Below are 18,342 nucleotides of genomic sequence, written 5' to 3'. Positions count from 1 at the left end.
CTGAACCGCTCCATTCCAGAAGAGACACTCTTTCATCATCAGCTGACAGGCCTTTCATTGGCTTGGCTTTTGGACTTCTGCGGTAAAAATAGAAAGGCAAGCTGTCATTAATTCGACACACAACCCTGAATACCGTCCTTCTATGGCGATGAAAGTCCAAACATATCTTTGCTCTTAAACTTTATGCATTTCTTATCTGCATTTATCAGCTGAAGCAGCACACCCAGAGTATCTAACACAGGCAGATCCATGACAGCACGGCCATTGACTTGCCATCTGCTTGATGATAGTAACACGGATGATGACATAATTTCCACCTGCACAGGTAACACAGGTGGGCCAGTATCCTGCGAAGAGAGCGGTAAAAGTGCAATGGAAAAAGAAGCATGTCAACTAAACTATAAACACATACAAGATACTGTAACAGCAATTATCTAGTCAACAAAACGTGTTTACATGCAGTATCTACACGCTAAACCCAACCGTTTAATGAAATAAAATTAAGTAGAGGACAAATCACTGTGTCCAAATGTGACCTGTCCTAGATTATTTAATAGCCTCATCTACAAATCATGCAAGATGTGTTTTATAATCGATATTACTAGCACTTATAATTTTAGTGATAACCTCTAAAACTAAGTACTAAGTACAATGAAAAACATTTGGTGTATTATTTACACTGAAACAACTTTCACTCAGAAATTTAAATAATTACACAGAAAAAGCAAGTAACACATTGGATTTGATTGATTATATTAAGAACTGCAAAAAAGAAAAAGTTTTCTAAACTGTTATGTTTCAAAGTGTAAATAAGACATTATCTAATAAAACACTCACTAGTTTGCAGACATTTCCAAAAGATAAATCTGAACACTGGATAAAACCAGGTTTAAAATTCTTGTTCTATTTTGTTGACACATTAGATTTAAAGGTTTTTATAGAAGGGATTTTGGATTTATCTTTTTATCACTCCATAAATCAGAAAATACTATTAATAGTCAGGAAAGAATACATTTTCGCCATGCTTTTAGGAAAAACAGTTCTATAAACCAAGCAAATGATTTATGAACAAACCCCTCTGTAAAATCTTTCAGAATACAGACAGGAGTAAAATTGTAAATTTTGGTGTATGTAAGTGCAGCTGAAGTAGAAAAACAAACTCATTTAGAGAAAACGGCCTTTATTGTATTTAAATGTACAGACGCAATTAGATAAAGTGCACTAATGAAATCAAGTGAATAATATATGAACAAACCACTCAGTAAAAGCCTTCAGAAAATAGAAAGGAATAAAATTGTAAATTTTGGTGTATGTAAGTGCTGCTGAATTAAAAAAACAAAGAGAAAACATCCTTTAAAGATAAGTATTGTAACTGAATCTACAGATGTAATTAGATAAAGTGCTAAAATAAACACTTTAAAGTCTGAAACAACATGTTATGAAAAGCCAAATATTCCCAAATCACAAAATTGAAAAAATATTTTATCTTAAATGTGAAATTTTGAAAACTGAAATAGTATGTCCTTTTAAAATGTACTCCATTCATTGTGTTTTATTTACAGCTTAGAAATATAATTTTTTATAATGCATTAAACTTATAATAGCATGTATCTCATCCCACACCATTTGTCATCAAAATCACATTTTGCATCAGCTGCATAAATACATTAACATTAAGACATTTAGCAGACGCTTTTATCCAAAGCAAATGAGGACAATAAAAGCAATCAAAATCAACAAAAGATGCTATAACAACATCTCTTAGTTAGCTTAATGAAGTACATGTAGCAAGGCTTTTTATCATATGAAGATATGAAAAGCCATGTTTCTGAATGACAGAACCTAGTGATGCCATGTCGACAGAGAAGAGAAGTGGTCCGAAAACAGAGCCCTGAGGCACCCCAGTAGTTAGATGTTGTGACTTGGACACCTCACCTCTTCAAGATACCTTGAAGGACCTATTTGAGATATAAGACTCAAAAACCTGATATAAAATAAAGTATAGAAAATTTTAAAATCTGCTGTGTATTTTTATTTCTAACCCATTAATGCACATTTTTATGGTTAGATGCATTTTATTATATGCCATTATTGTGTTGCGGCCAACTATTTGTGACCACCAATATCACACGTGTCCAAGCATTTGCAAACAGTTATGACTTGATACCACATCAGCAGAAGCAGACGAAATGCCACCAGGTTAGAAAACACATCTAAAGATCACATGATTTACAATAATTCAGAAAGTATTGTTTGATTCAAATGTTATTCAAAAGACTTGCAATTATGCATGTAAACACATCTCATGCGAGTCGTTACTGGGTCATCATCGTTGTGTACTTTGGTACCTCACCAACACGGCAGATGTTATCGTTGGTGTTCTGCAATAACATTTATTTTATCTAATTGTTTTCTGTGTTGAGTTGTGGTGAGCGCAGCTTTTCTCAATCAGAGAAACACCCATCTCAAGCAGTGGCAGTCTGATCTTTGTTCCCTGCACCCTTATGACTGTAATTCCATTATCCAGAGCATTTCATCCAGTCAGTGATCTCTGATTACTCAAGCATGTTTGCCAAACCGTCATTAATGTGTTTGACATTCAACTGCTAAACTGCAACTCGGTTTCAAATCCAAGTGAGCTGCTTCACCGTCTACATGGGCACCTGAAATAGTGAGTGATTTTGATCATCTGATAAGCGTAAAAAATACACAGCACACAAAAATGGCAGGCAAAATATGACATTTCTAATCATGTTGCAACTATGATGTATTAAAACGCTGCCTTAATAAGCAGCAAATGCTGAACTGATGTTTGTTTGGATTTTTATGCCATGCCAGCTTGTTTAGCTACTTTCATGATTTTAAAAACTATACTTGAGTTATTACATTTTTAAATAGAAACTAATTTAAAAAAACAATACAAATAAATAAATAAATAAATAAATAAATAAATAAAAATAATAATAATAATGCAACCAAACTGATGATGCACTTGAATAGATTATTTTAATATATTATTGATATACTACTAAAGTTTTTATTAATATTGTGAATTAGATTTTACTTTTATCATGTTTATTTAATTTTATTTGAAGCTTTAGTAATTTTTAATACATCTATATAGTTTTTATTAATTGTATTTATTTTGTATTATTTTTATTACTTTATTAACAAAATTAAAAAAGTATTTCTGATTTTATTTTATTTCAGTTGTTTGTTTTATTTATTAATATTTATTTCAATTTGGCCACTTTATTAGATACACCTAGTCAATGGGAAGTCGTGGCCTAATGGTTAGAGAGTTTAACTCCTAACCCTAAGGTTGTGGGTTCGAGTCTCGGGCCGGCAATACCACGACTGAGGTGCCCTTGAACAAGGCACTGAACCCCCAACTGCTCCCCGGGCGCCGCAGCATAAATGGATGCCCACTGCTCCGGGTGTGTGTTCACAGTGTGTGTGTGTTCAGTGCTGTGTGTGTGCACTTTGGATGGGTTTAATGCAAAGCATGAATTCTGAGTATGGGTCACCATACTTGGCTGTATGTCACGTCACTTTCACTTTTTTCACTTTCAATTGCTTGGTAACACAAATTGCTAATCAGCCTATCACATGGCAGCAACTCAATGCATTTAGGCATCTAGATGTGGTAAAGATGACTTACTGAAGTTCAAACTGAGCATCAGAATGGGGAAGAAAGGGGATTTAAGTGACTTTGAACGTGGAATGGTTGTTGGTCAGACGTGCTGGTCTGAGTATTTCAAAAACTGCTGATCTGCTGGGATTTTCAGTCACAACCATCTCTAGGGTTTACAGAGAATGGTTAGAAAAAGAGAAAAAATCCAGTGAGCGGCAGTTGTGTGGACGAAAATGTCTTGTTGATATCAGAGGTCAGAGGAGAGTGGGCAGACTGGTTGGAGATGATAGAAAGGCAAAAGTAACTCAAATAACCACTCGTTACACCTAAGGTATGCAGAATACCCTCTAGGAACACACAACACGTCGAACCCTGAAACAGAAGGCTACAGCAGCAGAAGACCACACCGGGTGACGCTCCTGTCTGCTAAGAACAGGAAACGGAGGCTACAGTTCACACAGGCTCACCAGAACTGGACAACAGAAGATTGGAAAAACGTTGCCTCGTCTGATGAGTCTGGATTTCTGCTGCAACATTCAGATGGTAGAGTCAGAATTTGGCGTAAAGAACATGAAAGCATGGATCCATCCTGCCTTGTCTCAATGGTTCAGGCTGCTGTTGGTGGTGTAATGGTGTGGGGGATATTTTCTTGGCACACTTTGGGCCCCTTAGTATCAACTGAGCATTGTTCAAACGCCACAGTCTACCTGAGTATTGTTGCTGACCATGTCCCTCCCTTTATGTCTACAGTGTACCCATCCTCTGATGGCTACTTCCAGCAGGATAATGCACCATGTCACAAAGCTCAAATCATCTCACACTAGTTTCTTGAACATGACAATGACTTCTTTACTCAAATGGTCTCCACAGTCACCAGATCTCAATCCAATAGAGCAGCTTTGGGATGTGCTGGAACGGGAGATTCACATCATGGATGTGCAGCCGACAAATCTGCAGCAACTGCGTGATGCTATCATGTCAATATGGACCAAAATCTCTGAGGAAAGTTTCCAACACCTTGTTGAATCTAACAAAAAAGTCTTATTTATGGATTTAATTTTAGTTAACTAAAATAACCCTGACATGAACTCACAAAGCACTTTTTTCTTCATCCTAATCTAGTAGACTAGCTGTTTGCACCTCCAAGTGTCAAAATCACAGTCAATACAAGCAAAAAAAAGTGAGTGTTAAAGCTGCGATGTGAAGGACAGACTCGCAGAGTGAGAAAATAGATCAATGAAGCTCCTAAAGCAGGAGCACTGGGCTTACAGCCAATTATGACAAAATTACTTAAATATAACCACACTCACATATCTAAATGCAGGAGCAGGAGATCGGACTTCACTACGGAACGACGGGATCACAATGTCACAGCTAGAGAACACCGGATACTCACTGTACTTCACGAGCCGAGGCTCCACAGCATCTGCTTGCTGTCCTGCAAATATTAGCACACATTTCAATAGACAAATATGGTGTCTATTTAGACAGTTTAAGCATATAATAGTTTCCTAGCATATTCTGAGGGCTTAAACCATTTGCAATAGTTCAAATGTTTGTGACTATGAACTACTTTGATCGGCATCCTAAAGCAAAACAGAGGTTTTATTCGTTACAATGAAAAGTGTTCAGAAAGCGCATGAGGACAAACTGGCTGATGGGAAGAGCATAAAAACATGCCATTTCTGAGCCGGCATTATGAAAACGATGTCAACAGAAGGATAAAAGCGAACACGCTTTATGGGCCCGTCCAAGTTCTGAATATTCAACTCAATACCCATTCAAAGAAAACATGCCTTGTCCTGCCTTTCAGGATTTGAGTGCTGAATTGAAGGGTTTGGCCCTTCATGTATTATATGACAGATTTCTTTAGTGAAAATCATAATGACAACCAGTGCTTTTGCCTTCACAATACACTAAATGAACACTCTTCAAGACATCTTTGAATACACAAAACAAGAGGAAAACATGGGGAAATTATTTGACATTTTCCACAAAGTTTAATCCCCTTTTTAGTAATTTCCCCCCATACCTATATAAAATTAGACTACACTGAGCATTTGTATGTTTAATAAATAAAGGCATTTATTCATACAGCAAGACTTTATTGCATAATAATATTGTATAATCAAAAATAATATTGTAAGAGAAGAAAAATGTTGTTCAAAAAAGTTTCTTAAAATTACAAATATTAATGTGTGTGTGTGTGTGTGTGTGTGTGTGTGTGTGTGTGTGTGTGTGTGTGTGTGTGTGTATATATATTTGTATATATATATATATATATATGTGTGTGTGTGTGTGTGTGTGTGTGTGTGTACATCTATATCTATCAATCTATATTTGTATATATATATATATATATGTGTGTGTGTGTGTGTGTGTGTGTGTGTGTGCGTGTGTGTGTATGTTTTTTAATGGTTTATTTTGAAAAACAGATAATCATGTTTTTTTATCTTGATTTTTGTTTTGTTTTTTATATGTGTTTACTAGTGGTACATCAGAGTTAGAAATTATGTATATGTTTAGTTTGATTGATATTAATTGGAATGCAGGGTAATAAAAAAAAAACAAGATTTGTGAACATATATATTATATATATGCACACACACACACACTTTAGTGTTTCACTGTTTAAAATTACTATCTATTTTCCGATTAGTTTTATCTTCTTTTAATTATTTTTTGCAGATGAAACTCCTGCAGCATAACTAATATTTGTATGTTTTTAAAAGTATAAATATTCAGTCTTAATAAATAGGAACTGCATGCATAAATTATATACAGTATATGCAATTACATAATTATTAGTTAAATAATATTTAATAATTATATTCAATATAATTATAATAAAAAACTCCATCCATTTTTCTTTTAATGTAGCTAATGTTCATCCATCAGTATTTTTGAGAGAATTACTTTTCAAACATCTATGTCTTCCCGTTTTATGCATGTTTTTCTCTTTCAAATGACTTCTAAACGCCCGTATCTGTGTGTGGTTGTGCTTTCAGACTCATGGCAGGATGTTTAGAGAGCTTCGCTTTATAATGCCACGCAGCTTTAATTCAATTCAGTTTTTCCAATTCAATTTGTTTGTATAGAGCTCTTCACAATGCAAATTGTTCCAACCAGCTTTACAATGAATAGAGGCTTACAAAGTCCCTCAGGGAAGCCAAAGATGACAGTAGCAAGAAAAACTCCCTGAGATGAGACGATGAGTAGATGTGAAGGAATCTTGGGAGGGACTGAGGCTCAGCTGGGGAAACCCTCCTCCTCCTCCTCCTCAACTATTTTATACAAAGCATACATACAAACACACACACACACACATCTGCAGTCAGTGATTCATTTATTTGCACTGCTTTTTTGGCAACTGTTCAGTACTTTGTAGTAAAGCATGACTGATGCATACATAAATCCCTTAAAGGAATAGTTCATCCAAAAGTGAAAATTTACCCTCAGGTCATCCGAGATCAGGAGTTTGTTTCTTCATCAAGTTTGGAGAAATGTAGCATTGCATCAGTGTCTCATCAATGGATGCTCTGCAGTGAATGGGTGCCGTCAGAATGAGAGTCCAAAACAGCTGATAAAAACATCACAATAATCCACAAGTAATCCACAGCACTCCAGTCCATCAGTGAACATCTGGAGAAGACAAAAGCTGAAAACAAATCCAGCAGAATTAAGACGTTTTTAACTCAAATACATAGAGTCTATAATCCATAATAACACTTCCTCCAGTGAAAAAGTGTTTCTGGTGTGAATCAGGAGAGAAATCTGCACAGATCAAGCAGCGTTTAAACAGCTTGAAACAAATATGTGTCTGGATTTTGATGTGAGAGACAACAGGAGATGCACTTTTTCACTGGAGAAAGTGTTATTGTGGACTATTATTGTGATGTTTTTATCAGCTGTTTGGACTCTCATTCTGACGGCACCCATTCACTGTAGAGCATCCATTGCTGAGACACTGATGCAATGCTACATTTCTCCAAACCTAATGACGAAACAAACTCATCCTGATCTTGAATGATTTTGAATGTTTATGTTTACACATTAACTGCCGTGACACATCAGAAATATTCAGGATAACGTTAGGGTTAGATGATGCTCTCATATTACTCAGAATGAATTCAGAGCTCCGTTTATAATGGCAGATGACGGGTTTTAAAGTTTAAACAAACTGCTGACACTGATCCTTTGATTTAGTAAAGATGGTTTTAATAAAGACTGCATGACGCAGCTTAATCCTGTGGAACGACACATAAACACAGCACCAAACACCACAGACCTCCCTTACCAAACAATTTGGCCGAGGCAGATTAGTTAGTACCATGGTATTTATTGCAGACATTGCAAGGAACTTCAAAGAATATTACTATGGAAACTGAAAAATCCAAAGGATGTTTACAATGGGCCTTCATGAGGCTTCACTCTAAATAGTTTACATGTTTGCATAATTTCATTAGTGTATTTTTCAATTTTTGGTCAAGTCATATAGCCAATAAGATCAGATGCTTTAGATATTTAGTGCATCATTTTCTGTTATATACACAATGGTAGCCGCATAAATCCAGATTTTGCTTTGTGCATTTATCTTGCTTCAAAAGTTGCTTTCAAACTCTCACCAAATTTTATATGGTTTTTGTTGGTGCTGACAAACAGTTTTATTTGTGCGCATGGATGGATCTGAGTTGTGAGAGCATGAGAAAACTGAGGGCGGGGCCTGAGCGTGACGTCAGCGCGCTCGAACCCCTGAGAGTGTATTTAAACTCGCTCAGAGCTGAGTGTGAGCGTCAGACGCGTTCAGAGACGCGCGTGTGGATCATGTTTGCTGTGTGCTGCTGAGAGATATCAGACACGCACCATCTGCTGTACGGTCGCGCTTCACCTGATCCGTGCGGATATAACAAACATTCACCTGGATTTCATCACCTGTGCGTCGCTTCTCGGAGGCAGAATGCGGCGCGCTTTAATAGACACGGGAAACTATTACAGTTAGTTCGGATCCGGATCTGCGTCTTCGGGATCCCGATGTCTTCATATGAGCCGCTGCTGCTGGTTTTCTCTCTCGTTACAGACGCGGCAGCATCACGGTTCCGCGCGTCGCGTTGCGCACGGCGCGTCAGTTGGACACTCCGGACCCTTCTGCGCACGCTTCATTGGGATCTAGCGGATAACATGTTGTGAATGCACCTGGAATAGTGATAGTTTTGAGGATAACGCACGGATTTTGTCCTCTGGATCTTTGGATGTTTCCTGATTTACTGAGAATTTGGCTTTTCTGAAGCTCCGGTCTGTATGGACCCCATTTAAGGTGAATTTACCTCATTCTTTCTGCATATGGACACAAAATAGTTTTTCCTTATTCATCTTTACAGCAATTGTCCCGCGTACACTCTTAAACATAAATGTTATTGACGTTTCTAATCCTTTCAGCAGTACATATTGGACATTTGTTTGTAGGCTCCTCAGATTCTGATGCACCAAAACATATGGTCTCCTTTTTAAAAGTTATTGATATGTGGACCTTAAAATGTTCTCATATGTTAATAGTCTGTATAACCCCATTTGAATTCTTTATTTTCAAGAGTGCACCGTTCTCCTAACATAAAACTGTAAAATATATTGGGACTCCAGCTGAAATTAGTTACTGTATGCTTTTCAAAACATAACTTTGTAATCTATAAAACACTGAAAATCACAGTAAATAATATGGAGAAACCTTTAAGAGTTTGTTAACTTCACATCACAAATTTAATCGACTCGTTTTAATAGGTCAAATGCGTAAAACTCAGGATTTATGCAGCTCTGGTTGTTTTTATAAAGCAGGATGATGCAGTAAATATCTTAACCAACGGATCTTCTGACTATATGACTTAAAATATCAAAAAGATATTAATTACGCGTAAAAAACAGAAGGTTTTAATGATCAAAAAAATTAGAGCAATTCAGAATAAAGTGTCATTTACTGCAATAAAGGGTTATAAAAGTCATTGTAAACTTCATTACGTTCATGAAACTGGTAGATTTTATTTGCCTTTTCATCAACAGAAGTTTTGGGATCCGGAATGGAGAAAAACTCTGGCAGAAAACACGCATTTTTCTGCTCTGTAATACTGACAGAAATCTGTTCAGCATTAACTGGCCTACAGAACAAGCTTCACGCAGGGCCCACATCAGAATATTTAATTCTGCACTTCTCACAAGTTACAACACCTCGCTCTAAACCGTTTCCCTCTGGGAAGACTTTCAGTAGCGCCGAGTACAACAACACGGCGTTCGTCAGATTAACACATGAAAAGCCTCTCCTTTTTCCATTCAAAGCCACGTTTTGTCACTCATGCATGCTTTTGTGCAGACGTTCATGCTTTTACCTTTGCACCGTTGCAGCTTCCCTCAAAGGAACTGAGTCTAAAATGAAGTTATGGGACATTCTAGCCACGTGTTTGTTGCTCCTGAGCTCCGTTTCCGCACGTCCCGTCTTCCACAAGCTGCAGCCATCCAAAAGAGCCGTCGTCCGCAGTGAGACGCCCGCTCTGGACCCCATCATCGACTCCCAACCTGAAACCATGCACCATAAACAAGCCTCCATGGAGGAACAATGTAAGTCACTGAGCATGCAACTCTCACTTCCTTCAATGCACATCACAAAGGAGATGTCTATGTAGTGTAAACTAGTTTTAGTTTAATTGCAATGGAGAACTGTTTTCAATTACTTGCATAGCTGCATGTTGAGCAACCCAGATACAGATGCACAACTGTGACTATATATTGGTCAAGAGTACAGTATGTTAACGGAAACATTACCTTCGGAAGCACTGCTTGACCACATGTCTTATGTAACAAACCCCCATCTGTTAAACAGCATGAAAAACCTGAAAACAAAAACGCGTTTGGCATTTTAACACAGAGGACGGCCTTTTAAAGTCACGTTGTTTTCTTATAAACCTACTTGAGATGAACCCTGCATGGATTGTTTACATTTAACGCTGAGCTTTCCAGCACTTTTCTCACATGTTTCCCTAAGTAAGGTGCTGTTGTGAACATCGACAGATACTGACGTGACGGGAAAGGCATGAACTATACATTTGTTGTGCATTACAGCAGCTGTTCCAGATGTTTAATAGTGGCCTCATCTTTTACACAGTAGCCTTCTTGCATCATGGGAACTTTCTAAATTAGAGTATTAACGAGTCAAACTTGGCATGTGGAACGGTTCGCACTGGACTGACCGAAAACATGCATTAATTTATTTCGAAGTCTGATGCTCCGCCAGACCCTTGTATAATGTAATGCGTGCTGAAACTATAGTGAACAACAAACGATGGGAGCTGCAGAAAACAAACACATGTTGGATCACTCAGTGACTTGTGTTTTGGGGATTCGATCCCTGCATGCATCAGTGTCTCTAGTCCTCTGAATCGCTCCAAAATGTGTTCTTGTAATTGCAATTTGGCCGTCCAGAGAGCAGCCACTAAAAGCAGTGAAGACCATGCAGTGCTTTGCAGACTTTCAGTCAGATGTTCAACCTGAAGAAAAATGAAAAGGAGGTTTTGAGTGCATGATTGAGATGCATCTTTCTAAATGTTGCTGTGATTAAAAACACGAGTGAAAATTATGGTTTGACATATCGAACAGACTGTACATTTAACAAAACATTGATGTGCATCCAATAAAATGTGGTGGACTTTTTTTCTTTTTTCCTCAGAACTGTGAGATATAAACTTGCAATTCTGAGTTTACATCTTACCATTCTGGTTTTTGTTTCTACTGCGGATTAAATTATAAAAAAGCCAATTGTGTCTTTTTATCTCATAATTCCTACTTTTTCCTCACAGTTGCAAGTTTATGTCTCACAAATCTGACTTTTCTTCTTAGAATTGCGAGTTTATATCAATTACAAAGTACCATTCTCACAATTCTGAGTTTATATCTTGCAATTCTGAGAGTCAGAATTGTGAGACGTCAGAATTGTGAGATATAAAGTCAGAATTGTGAGATAAAGTCAGAATGGCAAGAAAAAGACAATTGCGAGATATAAGTCAGAATTGTGACACATCTGAATTGTGAGACAAAGTCAGAATTAAGAAATAAAAAGTCAGAATTGTGTGATAAGTCAGAATTGCAAAATAAAAGCCAGAATTGCGAGAGAAAAGTCAGAATTGCAAGATATAAAGCCAGAATGGTAAGACATATCTGAATTGTGAGAAAGTCAGAATTGCGAGATAAAAATAAGAATTGATAGATATAAAGTCAGAATAATGAGATAAAAGCCAGAACTGCGATAAAAGTCAGAATTAGGAGGTAAGCCAGAATTGCGAGATATAAAGCCAGAATTGCGAGATAAAAGTTAGAATTGTGAGATATAAAGTCAGAATTATGAGATAAAAGCCAGAATGGTAAGACATATCTGAATTGTGAGAAAGTCAGAATTGCGAGATAAAAAACCAGAATTGCGAGATAAAAAAAAGAATTGAGAGATATAAAGTCAGAATTATGAGATAAAAGCCAGAACTGCGATAAAAGTCAGAATTACAAGATAAGTCAGAATTGCAAGATATAAAGCCAGAATTGCAAGATAAAAGCCAGAATTGCGAGATAAGTCAGAATTACGAGAAAAAAGCCAGAATTGTGAGATATAAAGTCACAATTACGAGATAAAAGCCAGAATTGCGAGATAAAAGCCAGAATTGTGAGATAAAAGTCAGAATTACGAGATAAAAGCCAGAATTGCGAGATATAAAGTCAGAATTACGAGATATAAAGTCAGAATTACGAGATAAAAGCCAGAATTGTGATAAAAGTCAGAATTATGAGATACATCAGAATTGTGTAATATAAAGCCAGAACTGCGAGATAAAAGCCAGAATTGCGAGATATAAATCAGAATAATGAGATAAGTCAGAATTGTGAGATATAAAGCTAGAATTGTGAGATGAGTCAGAATTGCGAGATACAGTATAAAGTCAGAATTCTGAGATAAAAGTCAGAATTGTGAGATATAAAGCCAGAATTGTAAGATATAGAGCCAGAATGTTAAGACATATCTGAACTGTGTGAATGTCAGAATTGTGAGATATAAAGTCAGAATCACAAGACAAAGTCACAATTGTGAGATATGAAGCCAGAATTGGGGATAAAAAGTCAGAATTTTGAGCTAACTATTCTCTGGATAAAAACAAACTTACATAGGACTAAGATGAGCACCTGGTGTTTAGGCATCTAAATGGTTTAAATGTGAATGTGCATGTTTATTCATTGTTCAATCATCTTGTGATGCACAAAATTGCTTTCTATGTAGGCAGCACAGAGATTTGAGATGCAGCCAGCGTTTGTCAGAGTCATCTGATACCGCTGTAGATCATGTAACCAACTGGGTTACACAAACGACACAAGCGAAAAGGTTACTCGATTCTGGCACCGTTCATCACACCTGCTGCGGAGAAATGGCTCATACAAACATCTCAAGCAAGACTAAATTACCTAAACATCTGAATCATCTTAGTCCCACAGGGAATACTTCACTTTACCTGCCATATGGTGTATCTGTAACATGAAACAGGTGTTCATGCATGTTAGATGTGCTGATATTTGCATGAAATAGCAGGCATGAAAATCACTGAAACAGGTTTTGAGAGTTTATTTCTTTTTGTTAAGGTGTGGTTTACAATTGGCATTAAAAGCACCCTGTCCTAATTTGACAAGTAAACAGCGATTCAGTACATATAATTTGCATGTTCTTGGTCATTAAACTGCATTTCTCAAAGCTGCTTGTTTTTTAATTAGGCAAAAGCGATAGAGAGGGTCGTGTGTCACCGCGTCCCAGTGGAGGGCCAAATGACTCAAAATTAAATCATTAAATAAATGTGGAAATATATAAACAAATCAATAAATACATAAATAAATGCATAAATATTTATTTATTCATTCATTCATTCAAACTTGTACTAATAATGGAATCATAATCATAAATTAATTAACGAATGAATAAATAAATGCATAAATAAATAAATAAATAACTCTGAAAATGAAATAAATATTTATTTATGCATTTACTTATTCATTGATTTATTTACTCACACTCATGTACTAAAAATTTAATCCATACTTGCCATTTATTTATTTATTTATGAATTTAACGATTTATTTATATATTTCAAAATTTATTACATTTTGAGTAATTTGGCCCTCCATATGTCCCAAAGACTCAAAATAATAGAAAAGTTAACAAATCGATGCACTCCATTGTGTTGAGTGAGAGTGCTTTTCTGCTGTCTATGAGCTTGTTGCATTCAAATGATTTGTTGGAAAGATTAAAATGTAATATTCCATTGGTTGATAACCATAAATATTCACCGCGCTAGATAGTCAGCTTGATACGATTCTGGAATTTCGGTCAAATACATGCTTATTTCGCTGTTAATGTATTTGGTACAACGGGGTAAAAGGCGCCTTTGATATTATTAGATGGCACAAAAACTTTCTAAAACATCCACTTTTTTTAAGATGCACATGCAAATTTGTCTGATACTTGACGCATTCGTGGACAGCAGCGCAATGTTGATTCTGTGCTCACTTGATCTGATATTTTATGTTTTTTAAAATGTTGTGGATTTAACTAGCAAATAAGAATCGCTAAAATTACTGAATATATTTTGAGAGAAAGGTATTCTTAATGATTTTCAGTTTTGTTTAAGATTATTAAGCAACAGTTTTTAAATAATGAAAGAATATGTAAAAGTATGGTATTTGGGGTAAAAAAGCGCCCCTGCTGTTTGCGCTAAAGGCGCAGTAATTAACATGATAATTAATAGATGGCTTACTTTTCCATTCGTTGACATGACATGGTTAGATTCAGATGGTAAATATCATATTTTATATAATGTTGGGTGTCCATCTTAGAGATTATCACCATGTTTAGAATGAAACAATCATATTTCAAAACATGATATTAATCATATCATATAATAAAATATCATTTGTTGTTACTACTGTAATTCTATATTATTATGAGACTCCTTCAATGCTTTCAGAATCTTTACTTTTTAAAATGATTTTGTTTCTGTATTTTAAAATATATTTTTATATTTACATATTTTAATGACAGTACATTTATTGAACAAAAATTAAGTCTTTTATGTATCAAAATAAGCAGAAAATAGTATAAACTCTGCTAAAGCGATTGTTTTGAACAAGTACTAACTTGGACATTATTTCAAAACAACATTATTTAAGCTGAAGTATTTGTATCAATGCTGTGTGCCTTTTAACCTGTGTGTTTTTAACCTCGCCACCTCATACATTTATAAGATTGATTTATTTTCGCACAAAATGTGTTGCTCCATAAATGTTTAATACAAACATATATATTTTTTATGCAATCATACATTATGGGCATAATGCCTTTAGCCCTGTTATAACCTACAGTATGCTGTACATAAATAGGCACTACTTTAAGGACAAGACAGGGTGATGTAGTTGTTGTTTAAAAAAAGAATAATGAAGAATAGCATTAACAGCAGCAATCGTTGTCCCCTTACATGTTTAAAGTTTATGACCCACCTAACTCAGAAATTGGAGTATAAAAATAATCTCAGAGTAGTAAATACGATTTCAGAAGCTGTTCATGTCATTCATGACAGTAATGGATGCTCTGCAGTGAATGGGTGCCGTCAGAATGAGAGTCCAAACAGCTGATAAAAACATCACAATAATCCACAAGTAATCCACAGCACTCCAGTCCATCAGTGAACATCTGGAGAAGACAAAAGATGAAACACATCCAGCATTAAGACGTTTTTAACTCAAATACATGGAGTCTATAATCCATAATAACACTTCCTCCAGTGAAAAAGTGTTCTGGTGTGAATCAGGAGAGAAATCTGCACAGATCAAGCAGTGTCACTGACAGCTCTAAACAAATATGTGTCTGGATTTTGATGTGAGAGACAACAAGAGATGCACTTTTTCACTGGAGGAAGTGTTATTATGGATTATGGACTCATATTGAGTTAAAAACGTCTTAATGCTGGATTTGTTTCAGCTTTTGTCTTCTCCAGATGTTAACTGATGGACTGGAGTGCTGTGGATTACTTGTGGATTATTGTGATGTTTTTATCAGCTGTTTGGACTCTCATTCTGACGGCACCCATTCACTTTGGTGAGCAAGTGATGCAATGCTACATTTCTCCAAATCTGATGAAGAAACAAACTCATCTACATCTTGGATGACCCGAGGGTGTGTAAATGTTCAGCTTTTATCATCTTCACCTCTTATAAGGGGGAAAAAATGAAACATTTCCAAAAGTACTATTTATTTCTTTTAAGTTAAATCAGTTTTAATGAGGAAATAATGTCCACGCAAGATTAGCAGCATGTACTGTATATTGCAAGGCTTTTCCGAGAACTGTGTCACGGTCGGTCTGTTGGGTTGAATGGAGAGTGAACTTTGAGTTCTGACTGTAATGAAATCATGATGCATTACATGCAGATCAAACGTGCGCTTGCTTTTGTTTAAGATGAGGGCGGCGTGCATGTTTCGAGTTTGTGGTTGAGCAGATGTATTTCTGCTGTACCTCAATGTCATGATCTATAAGAAGAGAAGAGTCTGTCCAGTGACGGGCGAGATCCCGTGAGTCATGGGCCGTTATTTGGGATGGTCGATAGTGACAAATAAACAATGTCATATATACAGTGAAGTCTGAGGATCTGCAGAGCAGACCCGGAAACTAACAGAAAATGTTTAAAACATTAAAATATTTCACATTCTAGGTCACTAATCAAATTAGCATATTTACACTTAAATTCACATCAGTGTTATCATTAATAGAGTATTTATTAATATTTTGAATTTCTTTCAAAGTTCGTAACTTTGTGTGTTTTTGTTGGTTTTTATATTTTTCTAAGTATATCTGTTAAGGTTTTTTTTTTTTTTTTTCAATTTTAGTAATTTTGTTGTGTTTTATCGTTTCCTTTTAGTTTTTTAATGTCTATTTATTTTTATTTAGTTTAAGTACTTTTGTTGTGTTTTTGTAGGATTATTTTTTTAAATATGTCTATTTAGTTTTTATTATCATTTATTTCGGTTTTAGTCATTTTGTTGTTTGTAATTTTTATTATTATTTTTAAAAATCTGTATAAAAATGTATATAGTTTTTATTAATTTATTTCAATTTTAGTAATTTTGTGTTTTTGTCATTTTTATTATTTTTCTTTACTGCCTATTTGCTTTTTATTATTTTTCATTTTAGTTTTAGTAATTTATGTTGTGTTTTTATGTCATTTTTATTTTTAAATATGTCTATTTAGCTTTTGTTGTTTTTAGTTTTAGTAATTTTACTAATGTTGTGTTTTTGTCATTTTTATTAGTTTATTTTTATGTAGTTTTTATTATTTTCAGTTTTAGTTGTAGTAATTTTGTTGTTTTTCTCATTTATATTAATTTTTTAATGTCTGTTCATTTTTATTTTTATCTTTTTTTTTACAATTTTATAACATTTTTTTTTAACAAGTAAAATGACTCAAGATATTATGGCTTGTTTTCTGTAAAAAATAAATAATTTTGTTTTTTTTTTTTTCTTAAAAAGAGAAAAGATATGTGAATATTGTGAGAGAAATATATATTTTTTTTTGTTTTTATTTTGATTTTTTTTTTTTTTTGAGAAAAAGAGAACACATTTTTTATATATTTTTTTCTTTTTAAACAAGACTTAATATCTTAAATATTTTTACTTGTCAAGTAAATGCATCTTGATTCAAGAATGTTTAGATATTTATACTAGAAAACAAGACACAAATACTAAGTAAGAGAATAATTTTTTGCAGAGTAACGCACACAGCTGACGTGTTTTGTTCTGTCTCTTGAAGATGACGTGAACGGCTTTTACCCGGAGCAGTTCGAGAGCGTAATGGACTTCATCCAAGCCACCATCGGCCGACTGCGCAGATCCTCCGACGCAGATTCACAAGCCAAGAGGGACAGAGGCCGACAGAAAGGAGCAACAAACACCGAGAGGAGCAGCCGGGGACGAGGAGACCGGAAGAGGAGTCGTGGACGAGGCCGTAAGGAAAGCCGAGACGACAGGGTCAAAGTTCAAGGGCGTGGGTGTCTCCTGAAAGAGATCCACCTCAACGTCACAGACCTGGGCTTGGGTTACAGGACCAAAGAGGAGCTGATCTTCCGCTACTGCAGCGGCCCGTGTTTCGACGCCGAGACCAACTACGACAAGATCCTCAACAACCTCACCCACAACAAGAAGCTGGACAAGGAGACGCCGTCTCGGACTTGCTGTCGGCCCGTTGCGTTCGACGACGACGTCTCGTTTTTGGACGACAGCTTGGAATACCATACTCTGAAGAAGCATTCGGCTAAAAAGTGTGCTTGCGTTTGACGGATGAAACCCGCGCAGTGCAAAAAATGAATTTCTTAGTACTTTTGTGATTTTTATTTTCTAGTATAAATATCTAAACATTCTTGAATCAAGATGCATTTACTTGGCAAGTAAAATGATTTAAGATATGTGTCCCTGCAGCACAGAAGCAGTCATCAGTAGCACAGGTATATTTGTAGCAATAGACAACAATACATTGTATGGGTCACAATTATACATTTCTCTTTTATGCCAAAAATCATTAGGATATTGAGAAAAGATCATGTTCCATGAAGATATTTAGTAAATTTCCTACAGTAAATATATCAAAACTTAATT

General features: G+C 35.6%; 1 protein-coding gene across 1 annotated transcript; it reads left to right on the top strand.

The window, feature by feature from the left end:
• The first annotated feature begins 8,426 nt into the window (after positions 1–8,426).
• On the top strand, positions 8,427–18,136 carry gdnfa (glial cell derived neurotrophic factor a). Its single transcript, XM_019117069.2, has 3 exons — positions 8,427–8,948; positions 10,025–10,237; positions 17,501–18,136. The coding sequence occupies exons 2-3, from the start codon at positions 10,051–10,053 to the stop codon at positions 18,022–18,024; spliced, it is 711 nt and encodes a 236-aa protein (XP_018972614.1). The 5' UTR covers positions 8,427–8,948; positions 10,025–10,050; the 3' UTR covers positions 18,025–18,136.
• Positions 18,137–18,342: the final 206 nt, after the last annotated feature.

This window comes from Cyprinus carpio, chromosome B10, assembly GCF_018340385.1.
Source record: "Cyprinus carpio isolate SPL01 chromosome B10, ASM1834038v1, whole genome shotgun sequence".
NCBI classification, from domain to species: Eukaryota; Metazoa; Chordata; class Actinopteri; order Cypriniformes; family Cyprinidae; genus Cyprinus; species Cyprinus carpio.
Note: the sequence above shows the minus strand (reverse complement) of the source record. Positions and strands in the feature narration are given on the sequence as shown.